The 12,751-nt window shown below is 44.9% G+C and overlaps 1 protein-coding gene across 7 annotated transcripts in view; it reads left to right on the forward strand.

Annotated features, from left to right (window-relative positions):
• KCNMA1 (potassium calcium-activated channel subfamily M alpha 1) overlaps window positions 1-12,751 on the forward strand; it is a 707,317-nt gene that overhangs the window by 569,884 nt on the left and 124,682 nt on the right. For all 7 annotated transcript variants that reach the window (XM_057735193.1, XM_057735192.1, XM_057735190.1 and 4 more), the window contains exons 17-18: window positions 1,592-1,678; window positions 7,865-7,941. In XM_057735193.1, coding sequence (XP_057591176.1) covers window positions 1,592-1,678; window positions 7,865-7,941 — 164 coding nt within the window. The remainder of the gene's footprint in view (window positions 1-1,591; window positions 1,679-7,864; window positions 7,942-12,751) is intronic.

Raw genomic sequence — 12,751 nt, forward strand, 5'->3', positions numbered from 1 at the left:
ATCCATCTAAACTGTGATAAGCTCTGACCCTTTTCCTCCTGTGATCGTGAAAAGTCAGAGGGCTGTGAAACCAAGGTGAAGAGTTGTCAGAGGGGTGATTGGGTGGTGCCCGTATGGAGCTCCTGCCCCTTGCAAGCTGTGCAGTTAGCGTGGCCTGCTGCTTCCTCACTGGGGAGGAATCTCACTGCTGCTTGTGGTCCTAGGGCAGAACACTCCAATCTTCATGGACTCTTGCTGTTATTTAGTGTTCATCGCAGCGATGTCACAGGATTCATTTCTTCCTGTCAGGTCTTGTTATGTGTAAATACTGGATCTTCCTGTGACCACAAGCATTTTGCAGTAATGATCTGCTCAGAGCTCTCCGAACAGAACAGAAGTTCACCTCAGTCCTTCTCGTCTTGCTACAGACACATCACTCTGTTGGCCATGACACTGTGAGAATGATTTTATTAGCAGTAAAAGATTACACGTTAAATACCATCCTCTGTTTTGATTGTTTTAGACAGTTGAGGACTTCCTTTAGCTTGATTCCAAACATCTGTTACCTTAAACACCAGCTTTTCAGATCAAAGAATACCTCTTTTATATCTGGTGCTGCATTTATAATGCCTCGATTCCGTGTCCATTAAGCCTAAAGCCTCATCTCAGTCTGTGTGTAAGATATCCCTGTATTCTGCTTTTGATCTGAAGACAATTAAACTTGTTTGTTTCATCCATTTATTAGATTAGGATACATTTATCTCTTCTGTCAGTCCAAACACAGCTTGGTCAGCTAATCTATTGATACCACTTTGAAATAGGACAGTGTATATTTAGGTTCATACTTTCCTGCAGGGGAAGTTTTTTAAGGGATAATTGCATTTGTTTTCCAATTACAGTTGGCCCCACTCAGGATATACTAGACACATACCTTATTCAAACACTCCCATGTATTTTTGTAAATAGCATACTGGAATCATTAAGTATTCCCAACTGCTGGCACTTTTCTTTCTCATGGTTAGCGTAGATCTAATTCTTTTTACCTAGGCTGCACATGGAATCCACTTCCATGTCCTTAACAATGTGATGCAGGTGTTCTTTTTGCTTCTGCGTTGGTCACAGGTGTCCCGTACCATTCCCTGCAGTAATATGTGGTGTGTATACATGTATGTTTCTGTATGCATATAGGGGTCCCATTAATGCTCTGTCATCTACTGGAAAATTAGTGTAGGCATAGCTCTATTAGACCAATAACACTCAACATTGACCGCCAGGAGCAATTTCCAGAAGGATACATTGTTAGGAACTTTGCTTCAAATCAGAAGCCCATGGCAAACCAATTGTTACAAACCTGGCCCTAAAACCTGGATTTGCTTTCATATCTGCAACTGGGAGTATGCCAGCCTGAAAACTGGGCAGCAGAACTTTATGCTGGAGTTAGCCAATTAAATGTGTGGGACAGTGGATGTCAGGTTCTAGAAAAAATTTTGGGGGAAAGCATTAGACTAGTGGGCCCCCTATAAAGTTAACAGTACAGTGTAACCTTCAAGGTTTTCTTCAGAATATGACCTCACAACTGTGTCTTCTTTGTTTGTTTTTGTTCACTGAGCAGTATATTAATTAATCCTGGAAACCATCTTAAGATCCAAGAAGGTACTTTAGGATTTTTCATCGCAAGTGATGCCAAAGAAGTTAAAAGGTAAGAGTTTATTTTCACTTGCCTTTCTTTTTGGCTTAAACATAGATACCTCCATCCACTGAGATATGCTTTCAATGTGTACCGGGCCCGAACCCCAGAACTTCTTAACATGTCTGTGGGCATCACATGGTGCTGAATCTTAGGAAAAAGAGATTGTGCTTTCAAATGCTTCCATGGACTCTTCTTTACACAGTCAACTCCACACCTCTGAATTAGAATAATAACATTTTAGACCTAGGGGGCCCTAGATACCTGCTCTTCCATTTTCCAAGGGAGGAAAATGAGTCCCAGGGAGCCCAAGTGATTGTTCAACATCATCGTGATTCTTGATGACCCAGAACGACACAACATAGGACAACCGGCTCCTCGTCTAGCACTCTTTACTTAATATTATCCAGGCAAATTTACTCGAGAATTATCTGTTTCCCACTTTAAGTGCCAAATGGAATCTTAGAAGGTTTAGATTACTTTCAGATGAAGTACTAAACCAGCTGTGTTTCTATTGGTGGCCTTCTAGGTAAGTGGCTGAAATTGTCAGGCTCAATTTTTAACCCTCTGTAGGCACAGTCCAGGATTTCACTGGCCTCAGTGTTTCATGACACTTTTATTAGTATCCTCAGACTGGTTTAAGCAGCCCAGGAAATCACAGGGCTTTTTGCAGAACACCATGGAATATTGTTATATTTGATTCTAGCCTGTGAACTAGGAAAAATTTACTAGCAGAAAATGTGACTCAGGTGATCAGACAGGTCACTCAGCTCAATGACAGTGTTACATAAAATATTTTAAATAAATGATGAATTCTCAAGGTCTATCATTTTTATAAAAGCCTGGTCTTCATTCATTGAGCTCCTATTCAAAGCCAGGCCTTTGCTGGGTATTCTACAGTCTTTGTTGCTAGTCCTCAGAATAACCTGGTAGGTCTTCTAAAACTCTCCAGGCTTTGGTTTCCTCATCTCTGAAACTGAGACAAAGAATTTGTCTAAGGCCATGCAGCACTTAAGCAAGTGGCAGAACCTGATTGGAACTGGTCTTCTCTTTTCTAAAACCCACATTTTTGACCATACTTAAAAATACTAGCAAATTCTTATGCAGAGGTCAGTGTGCACCAGCACTGTTCTAGGAACTAGGTACCAGGCATTGATGAACTCATTTAATCCTCTTGACAAGCTCAGAGACAGGTAGCATTACTATTCCCATTTACATGTGAGGAAGCTGAGGCACAGATTGGTTAACTAACTCACCCAAAGCCACACTGCTAGTGAGTCATAAAGCCAGGATTTAAAACCAGGAAGTCTGGTTCCAGAGCTTACATTCTTAATTATTTGCCAAGAAGTGAGCCTGCCACTCTGAGCACACACCAATGAGATTTGACAGCTGGCACTTTTCTTCCTCTCCACCCACTCTTACAGACTAGCCGTCCTTCTTATAAAAGCTTTTAGGTGGACTTCCCTGGCGGTGCAGTGATTAAGACCCCACACTTCCAGTGTAGGGGGCATGGGTTCAATCCCTGGTTGGGATACTAAGATCCTGCATGTTGTGTGGCACAGCCAAAAAAAAAGCTTTTAGGGAAAAAAAATGGGGTGCAGAAGCAAAAACAAAAAATCCTGAGATTGAACTATCTAATGACTTAAATTTACTTCTGCAGATTGGGAAAGGATTGTCATTATTCAGGTGTAGAAGAGGAAAACCTCCTTATCCAGTTCATGGATCCTCACCTTTTCCAGGAGTACCCCCCCCCCCCAAACTGGGGTCACCTGAGAGAGGAAAGTGAGGGTAAATGGGACTGAAGGTCCCAGGTCTTTTGGGAGAGAAGATTGTGCCCTCATCCAGACTGTGAAGCACAAAAGCTGGAAACAGCATCTCAGCACCATGCACAGGGCCAGGGAGCACAGCGGCACCATTGATCACATGTTCCTCCCAGAAAGCAAATATAACATGAAGCTCCCATTTGGGTAATTCTATTTTGTATTGCATCTCTCACTAATGAATGTCACAAATACCAGGCAGTCCAAAAAACAAATTACCTCCTATGTTAGGGAATGCAGTATGTCTCATTTCAGTGCATTATGGTATTCACAAATACATGCTGACACAATCAGCCTCAACACCAGCCTGTAATTTCCCATGGTGTGTGATGTGTCAAGAGCAAATGCTGTCAGTTAGGGGATTTCGAATAGGTGAAGACTGCAGAAAATCACAGAAAGGACATTGGAGCTTCGAAGGAAACTAAACAAGTTTTGCAAAAATGGAAAAGTAGATTATGATGATCTAGTATTAGTTTGCACCCTCTGCTGCAAAAAAGCAATGGAAAAAGTGAATGGATTGTAGCTCAGAGAAACTTTCAGATGCAGTGTTTTAGGAAAAGAGGAGTGAAAGCTTCCAACATTCTCATACTTATTCGTTCATCACATGTCTGCAGGTCACTCACTTTGGAGAACACTCTGTACTAGGTGCCAGGGAAGCAGTAGGAAACAGTGGGGAGGAGACACTGCTCTCATGGGCTCACCTTCTGGGGAGGAGAGAATTGCAGTTTTGTTTATTCGTGGTGCAAAGGATTAATGCCGCTGTCACTGATTTAGATAGAGGGTAAGTGACGGCTGCTCTGAGGGAGAGAGATTTGAGCAGAGATGGAGGTGGTGGGAAAGAATCCATCATACAGGGATAAGAAGGGAAGAGGAGACATGGCGGGAACAATTCTGTTGTACTCAGGTAATGTAGGGGAAGAAAGTGGGCTAGATGAGGTTAGAGGGAAAGGCAGGGGTTGGTTTCCATAGAACTTTATACAGAGTTAAAGTCATTATTACAGAGTGGAGTCATAGATGGTTTTAAGCTGGGGGTGATGTAGTCTGATTCATGTTATTAAAAGATGTTTCCACCTGCGTGGTAGAGAATGGGAGGAGGTGGGTTGGGAGAGGAGGTCAACAGACTTGGGGATTGCTGCATAGTTTAGGTGGGACATGAGAGCTTGGGCTAGATTGGTGAATGGAGGTGGAGAGAAGTAAGACCAATTCAGAATATATTTTAGAGAGTCTATAGGACCCACCCATGAACAGAATATAAGAAGTGAGGGGAAAATGAGTGATCAGGAATGGAGCCTAGATTTGGAGCTTATGCAGTTGCTGGGGGGATAATGGCTCCATCTTACTGAGATGGGGAAAACTGGGGAAGGAGCAAGTTTGGGGTGGTAGGAAATCAAGAATTCTATTTGGACTAGGATAAGTAGGCAATACATACTAAACACACACATGAAGATGTCACAAAGCCAGAGGGACCTAGTTCTGGCATTCTGGGAAAAGGTGAGAGCTGGAGATGTTCTTTTGGGTGCTGTATCAGCGAAGGTCCTGGCAAGAAAGGTGACACACTTAAATGGGAAAAGGGAGGAGAGTCTTGTAAAGGAACCAAATAAAGCTGTGGGCTGAGAGTCAAGGGGAACTAACAAGGGATGGCAAAGCACCCCAGAGCTGGCAACAGAGGGGAGCCACTCTCAGCCCTGGATCCTCAGGCTCAAGGGGAAGGAGGGCTGTCCAAACCCGGAGAGAGAGGGTGTAGGGTAGGAAAGGCTGCCTGGCAGGAGCTGTGTCCTTCAGGGGAGACATGTCACTACTACCACTTCAAGACCACCCTCCACTCTCCTGCGGGCCCCTCCCATTGGCCAAACAATGGGAAACCTGAGGACAAGGAGATCCTAAAGGCCAGGCTTGCAGGATGCAGGTCTGGTCTTGGTGATGCATGGGGCAAAGTCACCTGTTTGGAGAAGGGGTGGGAGGAGAGGGAATGGTGAGGAGAGCAGAGAGGGTTGACGTGGGAGGAGGAGGTATGGGAGTGGATCCTGAAGAGTGTGAAAAGGCCCCCAGAGTCCACAGCCATGGACTTAAAGTAAGATCAGTGGGCACAGAGGTGTGTCCTTTCTCCAGCAATGCTCTGCTGCTTGAGTGCAGGTGTGCAGTAGGGCGGGGCTTTGCCAGGTGAGCATGGGGAGGAGAATGGTGCCTGCAGAGAAGTGCCACTTAGCAAAAATCAGCCAGAGCTTAGATACTCTGCTCCCTTCAGTTGGGGGGGTGTGTCTCCAGGTTACCACAGACTCCATCCCACCCGCATTTCACTCATTAACTTTACCTGTCTGGCCCTTTGAGTATTTCACTTTCAGAATCCAGCTTTAATTCATGAAGTAATCATACTTTATCTTTTCAATAGTCTATTCAGACTCATCATCCTCTCACCATCTCTTTAGTAGAGATGTAAGACCTTGAGCTCTGGTACTAGACTGTGGATTTGAATCCTGGCTCTGCCACTCTTAGCTGTGTGACCTTGGGCAGGCCACTTAACTTCTCTGTGCTTCAGTTTCCCTCTCTGTAAAACAGAGATAATAATCCTATCTTCTCCAAAGGATTGTTTGAGGATCAAACATGTTAATGCTTGCAAAATGCTTAGAACAGCTCCCGGCCTGTAATCTGTGCTCTGTGAATGCTAGCTGTTATTTTTGTTACAAGTATTATTATGTGTAGCATCAAATGGGGGAGAAAATGGCCAAAGGAAGTGGAAGCAAAATCACTACCTCCTTTCCTGTCCTTCACCTTTCAAGAAAGGTCATCGCTGATTGGTTTCTCAGCCACACTGCCACTCAGACAAGCAATCAACTACCTTTCCTTTTCTGCAAGATGGATGAGAACTGGCATTTAAATAGTGGATGAGCTGCTAGGGTGGAAAGAGCTTTGGGCTTGGATTTAGAAGTCCTGGACCTGGCTAAGGTCCAGAAAGGATAACAGGTCACAATAACCTCCTCAAAATTTACAGATGAGGACACTGAGTCCCAGGGACTTTGGCCGCAAGATCTTCAAGATCTCTTCCACACCCCAAAGTCTTAATGTTGGTTTCTTTTTTTTTTTTTTTTGGCACACGGGCTTAGTTGCTCCGTGGCATGTGGGATCTTCCTGGAGCTGGGATTGAACCTGTGACCTCTGCATTGGCAGGCAGATTCTTAACCACTGCGCCACCTAGGAAGCCCTTAATGTTGGTTTCTAACCAGTGCCAACCATAAACGAAGTCCTGTGAAAAACAAAAAGGAACCAAGAATAAAATGGTCAAGAATTGTGTTTATGTCTTTATAGCCCTGGTCAGGGAAAGACCATGTTTAACCCTGGCATTCAGTTGCATGATGGGATGATGAAGGTGCTGAGCCAGGGATTTTGTTAGTCTCCGTATCCAGAAGGTTGTTCCAATGAATTTTATCACAGTATCCCCCAGTAGTGAAAGCTCACAAGCCCCCCCAGTGCTGTTCTTCTAGGCCCCGTGCATTTTATTTTATGTTGTTTTGTTTATTCCTGTGCATTTTAAACAGTGCTCCAATGACCTTGTTTTGTCTCATCCAGAATATCTCCGACACAGCCAATGTGCCTTGTAATCACATATTGACACTTGAGTCACATGAGGGGATTTTCTTGTTGATTGCTTCCTCTGGGTCTCCTTCTATCCACCCCAACACTATAATACCCTCCTCCCACCCCATCCAAGGGGTCACATGGGCTGTGCTCCTTAGTAAAAAAGAAAACTTTCAGTGATGACCTGTTCTCAGGCCTGGAGAGTACGGGAGTGGGTCCAGCCATGTTAAGAGTGAATATGGGCTATGAAATTCCAGAAGGAATTGGACAGAGGACTCCTTTGACCTTCCCTGTCCACCTTCCTCCTCAACCTCTCACACTTTGGCTGACAAGGGAAGGCACTGTCAAAGTGAGTAGGCTACTGTTTTTTCTTTGACTGTCTTCTTTGTGCTCCTTTAATACCTATTTGACTAGACCGTGAGGATGTCGGAGATGTATTTAACTTCCCACTGAAGGTCTGGGGCTGGTTGCTCATGTGTTCTGATGAGAAGCATGGAGAGCTGTTCTCCAAAGTGAACGAGGAACGAGCAGACGTGGTGTGTCACGTCAGCAATCTCTCTCCTTGCTCCTTTTCAAATAAAAGTTTATGAAAAGGAGCACTAACTCAAATTGCAGAATCCTATGTTTGAAATAAATGGTCTCGCAACAAACATTTCCGTCTGTAAACGTCTAAACCTTTCAGAAGATTAAAGGAAATTAGTGCTGGCATGTTTCATTAATTTGGCACCGCGGTGGAGGAAATGTGGTCCTCATTTCGCTTGGGTGGATTATGAAACGTGTCAGCTTTTCCATTCTCTTTCTCCAGGGCATTTTTTTACTGCAAGGCCTGTCACGATGACATCACGGATCCCAAAAGAATAAAAAAATGCGGCTGCAAACGGCGTAAGTAGAGTTTCTTTCCCCCCTCCCTCCTTCTCTCCTTCCTTTTTTCCCCAAATTCATTTCCCTTCTCCATTTCCTTTTAAAGAAACACTAAACATCAAGAGCTTTCTTGAATATGTTTATGTTTCACCGTGCAGTTTAAAGAGATGTGAAATAAATACCTGTCCTCACTTGATCAGAGCAGAGGATGGAAAATCACCACCATCAACACCTCGGCGTGAACCTCATGCCTAATCCCCACTTCTTGGCTCTAAAGGGATACTTAGGTAGATGTGTCCAGTCAAACATAGCAAATGCAGTGTATGAGGAGGGATGCCATGGCCCTGAAGGAGGGAGTGGTTTTGCATAGTGATTTCCAGTGGATGGGGGGGAGGGCTACCTGGTGTGAAGATGGCCGTGCTAGGGCTGATGGGAAACTGAGTCTGAGGATTCAGTCTCCCAAATGGAAGCTGACTCTTTTTGCATTTGGAATTCCTGCTGATTTGGGTACCAAAGGCTAGAGTTTTCAATTGTGATACCTTCAGACTGGCTCAAGGAAAGAACTTGGTCATCACCAATGGGCTTTATCTGCCATTGCCATGGTGACCAACCTCAAACATCATTGCTCTTTGGGATAGACTAGATTGGGCTCAGTAGCTTCTGGCATGTCTTGTCTCAAACTCCTTACAAAGCAGCTTGCCAGTGGGACTTCTTGAGAAGGATATGGTAAATCAGGAATGGAGGATGGTGAGCTCTCAAAAAACTAGGGCTTAAAGTGAGGTTTGCAGTCATTATGTTGCATTGCCTGATAGAAATTGTTCCCAACTCTGGAGAGAACAACAATAGTCGTGCCTTCCTTCCTGGCTATTTAATGTTTCCAAAGCCCCTTCTGATCATTATTTTCATTGATCTCACCGCAACCCTGTGTAATTGGCAGATGGTGTTATTAATCCCATTTTACAAGAAGAGGAAACTGAGGCTCTGAGTTTTGTGGGAGGATGAGGTTGCTGAGAGTCATACAGATCCAGAGACCTCCCTTAATGCTGTGCCCTAGTCTTTTTGTAAGAGAGAAGGGCAAGGTGGGTGACCTTGGGTCCGATGAGTAATAAGCCAATTATAAAAGATCACTGCATAAAATACTTTTCCACAAGCACACACCAATCAGAAGAGCACCATTCCTGAGATATGCTGACCGAAGCTAGGGCTTCTTTCACAGAAGTCCTAAAGGGGGTTGCAGGAAATGCGAAATCAGTGAGATGTAAACATCGCTCTACTGGAGCACAGAGGAGACACTCAATCTCGTGGGTAAATGCCCATAGAAACACTCTTGGTCTGGAACACTTTCTGTAGAAATCTTCTTGGGCTGGTTCCCAAGCTTGGGGCAGCTTAGGTCCACTGACTTAACACACATGGCCCCTCCACCCAGCTCTGACACCTCACCAAGGTGAGTATCCATATCTCAGGACAAGAGTCTCTAACTATGTGGGGCCTAAGAATTCTCCGATTCAACAGCCTACCAGGAAGAGCATCGAAGGGCCTATAAAGGCACAGAGCAAACTCACTCCCCACTCAATCACCCAGACTCCATAACTCAAAAGGCCCTTCCCGCTGGGCCTGCTGGGCAGTGCACCCAGCCCAGCTGGTTGTACACACAGAAACCGCTCAGCTGACTGGGCATCACCCAGATCACTTCCACCAGAAGGAACACAATATCCCAAGGCAGAAGTACCCGAGAGAGTAACAAATACCAGAGGATGAACCCTAGTAAGAAAACACTTGTAGTGGAGGGAGTTGGGGAATGCAGGAGAGGATTGAGGCCAATAACCCTTGACCGGATATTTACCAGGGAACCTGGCCCTGCGGGGGCATCAGTGAAATGGCAAGGCTACTTTCACTTGTTGATCAGTCATTCACATATTTTTGCGCCTTCTTCATGCAGGGCGCTGTTCTTGGTGCTAGGAATGGAGCAGTGAACGAGATAGTCCTTGCCCTCCTGAAGCCTTCACTCAGTGATTGGAGACAAGCAATGATCACAGAAATAATTAAACACCTTCGGACAGAGACAGGTGCTCTGAAGAGAGAGGAGACTGCCTGAGGCTGTGAGGGACCTTGTAGGGACGCTTCTTTAGCTGGAAAGGTCTGGAAGACCTCCTTTGGGAGGTGACATTGAAGCTGAGATCCAGTCCACGTAGACAGAAGAATAAGAGCCAAGGCCGAGAGGCAGAAATACGTTAGTGGCGTTTGAGGAACGGCAGGAAGGCTGGTGGGCCTGGGGAGAGGGTGGTATGAGACGAGGTCAGAGAGGCAGGCAGGGGCCATGGGACACTTGGGTTTTAGCCCTGTAATAAATACAGCCATTGGAAGAGTTTAAGCAAGTTCATGACATCATCAGGTCTTATTGTAAAGGATCTCCCTGGTGACTGGACAGAGAACTGGCTCCAGGGAGGCAGGAGTGGAAGTGGCCGGAGGAAGAGCAGGCGTCTCCGACCCCTGCTCCGATGCTGGGATGTTTCTTGCAGGGCACTGTCAAGGAGACCCGCAGACAGGTTTTTAAGTCCCTAGAAATGAGGATTTGGCCTCTAGGATATTTTTCCATCTTGATTCCAGGCAAGCAAATGGCAGCTGACTTTAACTTCCTCCTGGAGAGAGAGAAGCACCTGATTGTTTGAAATAATTCTGCTCTTCTCATTACCTTTAACGTTGGTTCAGCTAGTGAATCTAATGATCTCCCGTCCCGCACGGCACGGATTGCTGCAAGAGGACTGTCTCTGCAAAGCCAAGCCAGTGTGAGAAGGTCTCACAGCCTCTCTCTGCACCCCCTCCCTCCTTGGGCTCCACGTCTCATAGAGGCCTTCAGATTGTTTGATGACACTCAGGATTGTCCAGTTATCGTTCTTCCTCATTAAAAGGTCATAGCAGCCTGTGTTACCGAGGGCAGGATGCGGATGTGTGTGTGTAAAGGGTGGTTAGAATAAAATGAATGATTAAACATGCACCTCCCTGGGCATACCAGGCAGGTTAGGAAATTGGGGAAGATAGATTTTGGTTGCAAAGAAACTTCTCTTAGAAGGAGCTAGAATTATTAATAATGCGTGGGGGTGGGGGTGGTTCCTGCCTTTGAATGCACATTGCCTGGTGCCCTGAGTTGGAGAGGGCAGCTGACCCTCAGTCAATTGTCCAAACCTGTGAGGCCAGGTATTAATAATTCACCCTGGAATGACACATCTCCGGGAGGGCAGAGCTGATGACATCACTGGTCTTTATCTACAATTTTCTAACCCTGCCCTCCCAATCCTGCTTTTCCCTTTCCAAATCCCGCCCCCACCCGGCTCCCTATTCACCTTCATTCAACAACCTTAAATGTCTTGTGTGATACTATCTGGAGAAACATCAAGTGTGGACACTCCATTTCTGGAAATTCTGTGTTAGTATAGTTTAACTTTTGCATTTTTTCCCATTTCTTCATAGTTCTCCATCAAGGAAGAGAGTCAAATTCAGCTGTCTGGCCAAGGAGCATGTTCTCAGAATCCACTATTTACCCATTTTCTTTTTCTGTATAACAAACCTGGTCTAATGATGTACATTTTCTCCCCCAGCCTCTAAAAGTTTGCCAAAAGGTGGACTCCTAAGGGGCAAGTCATGTCTAAATTGCTGTGTTGGAAGGAATTTTCTTTCACGTCTAATCATTGACATATTTTTGATTTATTTTTTTCTCTTTGCTGCCTTGGAATACGGCCCCTACTCTATTTTAACTGCACACTGGTAGTGATATATTGTGAGTAAAACGGGTTCCCAGCAGCCCGGAGTCCAGTTCCCCCTGTCTTTCTCTAGAAGAGATACTTCTTTTATTTTCTGTACAGTTGCAGTTTCTTTTTTCTTTTGGTATTTATGTTGCATGTAGCAGTGACATCATGCCCCAACTCGGTCTGCAGAGTAGCCTGGAGCTGGAGAACCCTGCGAGCAGGGAACCCCTCTCTGTTCATCCACCCCCACCCATCCCCGCCAGCCTCTTGCCAGCTTCTGGCGCTGTCTTATTTTTCCACTTGAAAATAAGACCTTAACAGCAGTGTTTCTCTTGAAGGCCTTGTCTCAGGACCTTTAGGGGACACTGAGTCCGCTGAGGTAATTACCACTAGCTCTAGATGCCTCATAAATTGGGGTCTATTGTCATGCTTGCCTTTGATAAATTATACTTGGTCTCCTCTGCTATTAAGCTTGAATTCCTATCCTGAAGGAATCACATATGCTACATATGTATTCCCTTGCTGTGATATATATGATATGTACCAGTACTTTATATGTAAAAATGTACAATTTTATATATAAGCATAGAGATATTTTGTAGAGAGAGTGATATACTTATTACACCATATGTGCCTCTCTATATGAGAAAGTGCTTGAGAGAAAATTAATTGGACACCTAATTTGGGGACTGTAAGTATCTAAATTGCCTTACTGGAGACAAGTATTTCCACAGTGGTAATTATTTCCTATAGTCTATGAAGTACCCTTGCTTTAAAATAAAATTGCTCCCTCAACAATACCCACTAGGACATACCTAGCTCCTCTATGGGTGTTAGGCATCTTGCAAGATCCACTTACTTGCTTAAGGCAGAAAACGATGGCTCGAAGAGAATGTCCCATTTCATTAATGGGCTGTGTAAAAGCCTGCATGAGTAGATGTAAGTCTCTGAGCTCCTAAATTACTCAAGGAGTAGGACCATCTCTCCCAGCAAGATGTGGCAATTGATGAGGAGCTCTGAGGCCAGTATTTCTGTGTGTGACTTAGAGCAGTGCTGCTTTCAGTGGCATCAGCAATGAGCATTGCCTT

The sequence above is a fragment of the Hippopotamus amphibius genome, chromosome 5 (assembly GCF_030028045.1).
Source record: "Hippopotamus amphibius kiboko isolate mHipAmp2 chromosome 5, mHipAmp2.hap2, whole genome shotgun sequence".
In the NCBI taxonomy this organism is placed as follows: Eukaryota; Metazoa; Chordata; class Mammalia; order Artiodactyla; family Hippopotamidae; genus Hippopotamus; species Hippopotamus amphibius.